At 36.9% G+C, this 9,126-nt stretch overlaps 1 protein-coding gene across 1 annotated transcript; it reads right to left on the bottom strand.

Annotated features, from left to right (window-relative positions):
- Positions 1–2,875: 2,875 nt before the first annotated feature.
- Positions 2,876–8,762, bottom strand: LOC125120308 (N-acetyllactosaminide alpha-1,3-galactosyltransferase-like). Its single transcript, XM_047768310.1, is given in 3 exon segments — positions 2,876–3,790; positions 3,792–4,091; positions 8,212–8,762. Coding segments are annotated over 3 exon segments (822 nt in total). The 5' UTR covers positions 8,337–8,762; the 3' UTR covers positions 2,876–3,393.
- Between the last annotated feature and the right edge of the window lie 364 nt (positions 8,763–9,126).

Consider the following 9,126-nt stretch of genomic DNA (forward strand, 5'->3'; position numbering starts at 1 on the left):
ATTACCTTTCTTTCCTCCACTGGTTTTACCAGAACCACCACTTGTGTACCTATAAAATGCTTTATCCATTGCCTCTAACAGGGAGATAGATTTGGTTATCCAGTAAGTGCTACAATATAATATGCTCATGTCTGTGGGGTTCACTGGTTTTACCATGTAACTCATGACCTAGAGCCTTGCAAAATACTCAGTTGTAGTATCGGCTATAAGACAACACTCTGTGAGTTTAGGGTGCCATCCTAAAAGTGTAGGATATTTCTTAAAATAGTGGCCACTATGTCATACTGTCTTCCTCAAAGCCAGAATGCATGGGTCCTGGAACTAAGAGGTAGAGTTGTGAGATCCTCTTTTATAATTACATCACATAATCCACTGGAGTAATTTTTGCTTTCATCTCTGCAATCTTGGGCTCAGTGAATTTGGAAGGTCGTAGGGCACAAGGAAGAAATCTTTCCACCAGGAAACAGTGATGATCCCATTGAACTGGAGCCTGAAACTTCCCCTGGCCATTTTGTGTTCTCATCATGCTGAATCAACAGCCAGAGAAGGGGTCTGGGTGTTGGCACTGATCACAATTACCAAGATGAAAGTAGATTTCTACTACATAATAATGGAAGGAGGACTGTATTAAGGACTCAAAGAGTTCCCTGGGAGCCTCCTGATAGTACCTTATCCATTAGTCTTTGTTAAGAGAAAACTGGTAATCCAATAAAGATCCGCTAAATACTCAGGTCCCAGAGCAAAGGTTTATGCCACCCCACTAGGTAAAACAAACAAACAAACCAAAAAAAAAAAAAAAAGTCTTATTCAGCTGTGCTTTTAGCAGAGAGTAGGTAACATGAAATGGGTGGTGGAAGGAAGAAGTGATAAATATGAACTTGACAATTGACCTTATAACCAGCTACAAAAATGAAGATTGAAGCAGGCCTGCACCTTTTTCTTATAATATATAGTTATACATAACTATATATCTTTATATGTTAACCAATTATTTCCTCTATTTATTTCTTCTACAACTTTCTTTCTTAATGAGGAGTGTTAGTTCTTTTCTTTACAATTTAGATCAGAGTTCCCCAAACTGTAGAGAGCCACAAGACAGTCCTGAAGGAGAGGACCTCATATCATCTGGGCTTCTTGGACAGGTGAGGGAAATAATGTTGGATGGTAATTTGTGTTTCACCTTTTTGAGAAGAAAGTGATTATTTGTGCAAAAGTTAGTTGAATTCTGCGAAGTGGAAACATGAAGTTGTTTCAAGAGGGTTAGATATAGGTGGAAGGGTGAGTGCAAATGTGTGCTTCAGTGCAGGATGGGTGGGCTGTGGTAGTCATTTGTTTACTCTTGGGTCTCTCATTTTTCACACACTCTGCCCAGCGTAGCAGGGACCAGCATTTCTGAGTCTCTTGCATCTAAATATTGGATAGTAACAGAGAATGGAAAATACTGGCAGAAGAGAGCAGGGTAGAAGGGGAAAGCCTGTATACTTCTCTCTCTGTCTCCATCTTTCTGTCTCCTTTGAGGGGCATTGCTAGCAGTGACTAAAAATCCTCTCCTTGCTGGTTTATATTATGCCAGGCAATTCATGCTAGATTCTTAGCTCTTTCTGGACATCCTATAATTTTCCTCCAGTTCCAGGAGTGCTATTGCCTTCATTAAATATGTATGTGATTTCTAATTTATATATATTTATAATAATGATATGTGTATATCATTAAAAAGTCTACAAATAATAAATGCTGGAGAGGGTGTGGAGAAAAAGGAAACCTCCCATACTGTTGGTAGAGATACAAATTGGTGCAACCACTAGGGAGAAGAGTACAGAAGTTTCTTAAAGAACTAAAAATAGAGTTACCATATGATCCAGCAATCTCCCTCCTGGGCATATATCTGGAGAAAACTCTAATTTGAAAACATACATGCACCCCAGTGTTCATAGTGGCATGATTTACAACAGCCAAGATATGGAAGCAAGTACCTGTCCACGAAGATGTGATATATATATATATATATATATATATATATATATATGCACAATTTGCAGCAATGGTATGGTTTTGTGGATGACCTAGAGACTACCATATTAAGTGAAGTAAGACAGATAAAGATCATATATCACTTATATGTGGAGTCTAAAAAAATGGTACAAATGAACTCATTTACAAAACAGAAGTAGACTCACAGACATAGGAAACAAATTTAGGAGATAGAAGGGGGTGAGGAGAGATAAATTAGGAGTTTGGGATTAACATATACACACTGCTATGCATAAAATAGGTGAACAACAAGGACCTACTGTATAGCACAGACAACTAACCTCTATATTTTATAATAACATGTAATGGAACAGAATCTGAAAAAGTTCACATATATATTATATATATGTATCTGAATCACTTTGCTGTACACTTGAAACTAATGCACAATGGTAAATTAACTATTTTCATTATATATGTATGTGTGTATTAGAAGAGATTATATGGGTTGCCTCACTCTCCCTTGTTTCTCCTCAGCTCTTTTATCCCCTGCATGTCTAATTCCTTGAGTTAAATTCCCACTGTTTGAAATATCTAGAACAGTAGTTCTGTTTTCCTAGCCAGATCCTGACTACTGATAAATGTGTATGTGTGCATGTACATGTGCATGTGTGTGATATAAGCCAATTTTTATAAAATAGCATAGAGGCATATATGTACTTTCAGACACACAAGTGTGCATATATTCATGTGGTGGGTATATAAGTGCATATAAAAGGACTATGGAGTGATAGATTTTCAAAGGGAGAGTAAACGATGATGTATAAATTTCTATATTTTAAATTTTCTTATCCTTAGTTTTTATAACAAACAACTTTGTAGTTTTAATACACATAGGTCTTTTTAAATGACCCAAAATTTTCTAAGTAATTGTCTGCCCATCGGTGGCAGCTTTAATATCCTCAAAATTTTACATAGGGAGTACATTAATATACTCTGACTTTCCCTGATTCACTTAATAACTGACTTTCAGTTAATATACACTGATTTTCCCTTATTCACACCCCTAAACAATCCCTCTCCCTAAGCAATATGGAAATACATATCTACTTGGGTCAATGAAAACAATTCAGGTTTAATTTTCTTCTGAAAGACTATTTTGTCCAATGTGATCCAAAAAAATATTTCCTCAAAATTCATGTAAGATATGAAAACACTGTATCTCCATCTGATGTCATACATTCATTCTGCAACTCCTATATCCCATGTTATATGATTCAAAATCAGTGTGAGAAAAAGTATGAATATACTGTGTTTGTAGGCTTGTCATTTTGTTAGTGATTTTTTTTAGTGCTAAAGTTTATCAAGTACTAATTTTCTAAAAATAAAACGATGCTTTTAAATTCAGAAAAAGGAAGGGCTTTACAATAACTCTGTCTGTCTGACATACTCATAATTTTTAATAGCCCAATAAAGTTTAACATTGTTAATCTCATCATTATTGTTTCTAAATAAATCCCAGCAGTACTCTGGTGACAAGAGTTTAGTGGGTTTGTGGAGAAAGAAATACTTGTTTAAGTGACTTTCATCATGCCACACTGCTTCAATGTTATTTTTCTTGTCGTTCAAGATTCCTTTGAAGCAATCCTTGGCAATGTTGAGAACCTGAATGGGAGTGCCACCAAATACAGCAGCATGGTAATAAAAACCTCCCTTGCCAATTGGTGTATGTGCTTCTGATAATTGACTTCTCTCATAAGGGAACTCTATGGGACCTCTCTTATACCAATAAGCCTGTAACTGAGCTACTAACTCCCCCAGTCTCCAGTCCATATTTTCTTAGGAAGATTTGATCCACATCCATACAGAAGAGGAAGTCAACTTCATATTGTATGTGATCTATAACATGTTCACTGATGGTCTTCATGCGCATCATATTGATATCTTGCCATCTCTTCTCTCGCTTGATTTCAAAACCTTTCATTGTTCAGAGGGGACTCAGGTCTATCCAAGGCATCTTGGAGAAGTCATCTATCAGGACATAAATTATGACTCTCTGGCCAACCATAAAATATGTATCAGCAGATGATATAAATGTATACAAATAACAGTCAGTGTATCTGTGAAGTAAACAAGAAGTAGCTAGGTTGATTTTCTCATATTTTAATGGAATACATACCATTTAAATTACACTGACTGAGTTTATCCAAAATTCTACTAAGCAACCAAACAGTATATGCTTCTTGAGTTGTATTTAAATAATATAGAAGAAAGCGAAGTTATCTGCCTTTTTCTCTCCCCGATGAGGTTGTATGGATCATAGGAGAGGAGCTCCTCATGAGAGAGAATGAAAACTGCATAGGCCCAGCAAAAAAGGAGAGCCAGAGTTTTCAGGGTTATCAGAGCAACGGGGACTTGGTTTGGAGGTTGTAGCATAAATGGTCATTGGTCACTACAAGAGCAATTATTGATGTCTTTGGCTTGCTTTTAAAGTATTGAGTTATTCATAAAAGGTCAGAGGTGGGGATTTCCCACTGTGTCTTGGTGGAAACGAATATGACTAGTATCCATGGGGATGCAGGTATGATCCCTGGCCGCACTCAGTGGGTTAAGGATCTGGCCTTGCTGTTGCTGTGGTGTAGGCTGGCGACTACCCCTAGGTTGCAGGTCAGAGGTAGCATGCTTTGTACCCAATGTCTGCATTGCTTTTCTTGTTTTGCCTTCTGCCTTTTAATATGGTGCTGGAAAAGAAAAGTTTTTCATTTCCAGTCTCTCCAGCCAGAGATTCTCAGACTTACAAGAGGCCTCAGGTAAATTCAAAAAAGGAAAGTAATATATACAACTCAGTTTCAAATTATGTTTACATAGTCATTAAAAATAAGTTCTGGATATCGTTCAGACTTTTAAAAAATAAAACAAATGGAGGTCAGGAGAACAATTTATAGTTTGGAATATCTAAAGTTATTAGGTGTATTATGAAAAATAACACTTAAAATATTGTACTGAGCTGGAAGCTAGCAACTCAAGTCCAAAGGATTCAGTTTATCCATGTTTCCCTTATGGTTCGTGCTTTTGCGTCATGTTTCAGAAATCTTCACCCCCTCAAAGTAGTGAAAATATTCTCTGACATTTTCTTCTAGTGGCTTTATTGTTTTATTTTTCATATTTAACTCTATTATCTATTCAAATGAGTTTTTTGTGTGTGGTGTGATACAGGGTTGTTTTGTCAGTCTCAGCTTACTGATAGTGACACTGTGCTGACATTGTGCTAGGAATGCCTGGGGGCACTCACCTGAGTCCCTGCTACTTGTGCTGAGACACTTATCCCCAGACATTTCCCCTACCACAGCCTACATTATGGCCAGAGCAGCCCTTGTGATTCTTATTCTGATTGCAAGATGCACCTCAACAACAACCATCAGGGAACTTTGAGAAAATAAGTTTTATTATTCACAAATCCTGGAGGGTACACCGCATGCCTGGGGCCATGCAGCAAGGTCACAGTTTTGGGGGAGGTGGTAAGAGGGAGGGAGAGAGAAAATGTGAGGACTTGGGGGTGGTTCTGCCTTTACTGGGGTCAAGGGTGGGGAGCCTAGGGTTTCACAAGTTCACGTGTTATTGGCAAATTTTAAACATAAGAGCAAAAGTTAAGATAAGAGAGGGAAAAAGCGGGGTCATGCAAGTGGTCAGTCGTGTAGGTCACCTAGGGCTTTCTAAAAAGGGAGTTTCATGGGTGAGGTGACCTGGCTCTTTATCTAATTGTTTAGCTAGTTATGCATGTCACACAACTGGCAATATTTTATTTGAGGTGGATGTCTTTAAAATGGATGTCTCAATCAATCAATAGTTTAATGTCAGGCACTTACAATTAAAAAAATGCTTATTGTCAGGCCCTTAACACTACAACAGCAAACATTTTTCCAATTTAAAAAAAACTTTCTATTTTGGAATGATTAGATTTACAGAAAAGTTGCAAATGCATCATAGAGTTCCCATATATACTCTACCTACCTTCCCCTAATGCTAATATATTATATAACCATAGTACATTTGTCAAAATTGGGAAATCATCAGTGGTAAAATACTATTAGCCAAACCACAGGTTTTATGTCAGTTTCACCCATTTTTTTCACCTAATGGCCTTTTTTTAGTTTCCAGGATCCAATCTAGGACACACTCTCTCCACTCTTGTCAATTTCTCTTCTTGGTCATGACCTTGACCATGTTTTGAACAATGGTCTTCACTTTGGGTTTCTTTGACTTTTTTGTCCTTAGGTAAAGTTAATTTTAATACAATCAGACCTATTGACCTTTTCTGTCCACTAGTACTTTCCATGTCTTAATTAAGAAATCCTTTTCTATCCTGAGTTCATAAAGATATACTACAGTTTTTTCTTTAACTTTTGGTCTTTACCTAGGAATTGATGTTTTTATATGCTTGTACATGATATGTTATACAGGTACAATTTCAATTTTCCCTGTTTCGACTTTCTCCAGCATAATTTATGGAAGTCTTTCCTTTCAGATTTAGGGTGTCTTTGTCAATAAATAGAAAGTCTTTAACATTTGCATGGAACTTCCTCGTTTATTTTATTGGCTTATTTGTTCATCCCTGTAGCAGATGTTCATGTTGAAATGCTCCATATAGATACTTTCAATCTATCCTCTGGTTTTCAGTCCTACCTTTACTCCTAATTTCAGAGGAACTTGATACCTTTCAGTCCTGAGACTTTTGAGGGTTAACACACAGAGGGGGTTTTATGGTGAAGTAATGAGGCTTTGGCTTCAGTGCCCTTTCACTTACATAAGACCCTTCCAAGACTCAGTGTGTTCTATTGATGGGAAGCGGAAAGCGGGAGGGAAACAGAAACTCCAGCTGTGTCTTGAAGGTAAGAGCACTGCCCCAAGTCATTATGCTCTATTGCAGATCCTGAGGCAGAAACTTAAAGGGCAGAATGGGTTAAGGGAGAAGGTATACGGGAAATTTCTTAAGTAAAGATTCCTCCCTTCCTGTCTCTTTCGGTGTTTTTTTTTTTTCTTTTTTCTTTTTGCCTTTTTCTAGGGCCGCACCTGTGGCATATGGAGGTTCCCAGGCTAGGGGTCCAATCAGAGCTGTAGCCGCCAGCCTACACCAGAGCCACAGCAACTCGGGATCCGAGCCGCATCTGTAACCTACACCACAGCTCACGGCAACGCCGGATCCTTAACCCACTGAGTGCGGCCAGGGACCAAACCCGCAACCTCGTGGTTCCTAGTCGGATTCGTTAACCACTGTGCCATGATGGGAACTCCGTTTCTTTTCTTTTTTTAAACAATAAATTACTATCTGTATTTAATAACAAGCTGATAAACTACATTTTAATAGGTGATATGTACATTGTTGGACTTAATATTTTTTGTACTTTCTATGTATAATTTTGATATCAAGGCAGCACTTGCTTCATAAAATGATTTGGGAAATGTTCCCTCCTCTTTTCTGGAAGAGATTGTGATTCTTAGACTTGGTATTAATTCTTCTTTAAATATTGGTAGAATTCTCCAAAGAAACCATCTGGGCCCAGAGACTTTTGGAGTTTTTAAAATTAGGAATTCTATACGATCCCTCCATAGCTATAGGGTCCTTCAAATGATCTAGTTCATGTTGCGTGAGTTCTGGTTGTTTGTGCTTTTCAAGGTCTATTTCAGCTAAGTTGTCAAATGTATGTATGTAGAATGTTTTATAGTGTTTCCTGATTATCCTTTTGTTGCCTGCAAGGTCTGAGGTGATGTACCTTGTTTCTTTCCTGATACTGGTAATTTGCATTATTTTTTTCTTTGCCAGTCTTTTTGGTTGATTATGGATTTAATTGATTTTTTTTTTAAAGAACAAGCTTTTTGTTTCATTGATATTTCTCTATTACTTTACTGTTTCACTTTCATTGATTTCTGCTCTCATTTTTATTATTTCCTTCTCCTTTCTTTGGTTTTATTTTACTCTAATTTTTCTTTTTAAAAAATTTTTATTATAGTTGATTTAGTCAGGCTCTGTCCTGCAATGGGTAGCACATTGAACTTCTAAAGTATAGTTGATTTACAATGTTCTGTCAATTTCTGCAGTACAGCAGTGACCCAGTCATATGTAAATATACATCCTTTTTTATACTATCTTCCATTGTGTCCTAAATTCTTGAGGTGGCGTTATTGATAATCTCCAATTTACAATAAAAAGCCTGAATGTAAAGGACACTTGGCAATACCTACCTTCCCACAGCAAACACAGTCAACCCCACAGTAATTTTATGACTTGTGTAATACTTTTCCAGTATAAATTCATTGAAAGTGCCATGCCACACAATTGGAGCTGCCCAGTTGGTAGTTGTGTTCATGGGACTTGATACACTAAAAGGAAGACATTAGAATTATGAACAAAATAAATTTAATAAAACTGTAATAGATATTACTAATGTATAACGCCTATGTCTGATTGCAGCATTTCCTTACTCCTAACCCAAAGCCTTGATGGTCATGATAAACTAGAAAAAAAAGTTGATCAGAAACAGCTGTATCATTACAAAGGTACATGCACAGATTAGTTATACTGTAATTCTGTCTTGGAAGACACATAGTTGAAATGTCATCCAGCATCTAAACTAAAAATTTCTCCTATATTTGGACAAAATCTATTGTCTTAGGCGTTTGGACTTTATTTTCAGAGGCCATATTTAAAAAATGAACTTCCCAGCTTTCATTATCTGAAATGCTGCCAGTGTTAATATCAGTGCATACTGTCTGAATCAACTTTGTCCGACAGAGCAACCAAACAAAATTTACCTCAAAAAAAAAAAAAAAAAAAAAAAGATTACTCAACATGGTAGGAGTAGGAAAGCTTTGTGATATTTTAACTTGTCTTGCACCACCTTCCTCCCCAGGATTAGCAGTGAATGGTATTGAAAACAGCAAACCATATTTTCAATGTGGGTATCTGGTTCTAGAAGGAGAAAAGTAGACCTAATTTCCAAGGAATTATGTTTGTCTCTTTTGACCTGTCTGGGATTTCCATGAAGGATTGACTCATGGTGCTTTCTTTTGTTTCACTTAACTCAGAACTCTCTCAGAATGGAGAAGTGGCTAAGTTGAGATTGTTCCTTAAAAACATTTTTTAAAAGAACAAACTCC

This window comes from Phacochoerus africanus, chromosome 2 (genome assembly GCF_016906955.1).
Source record: "Phacochoerus africanus isolate WHEZ1 chromosome 2, ROS_Pafr_v1, whole genome shotgun sequence".
NCBI classification, from domain to species: domain Eukaryota; kingdom Metazoa; phylum Chordata; class Mammalia; order Artiodactyla; family Suidae; genus Phacochoerus; species Phacochoerus africanus.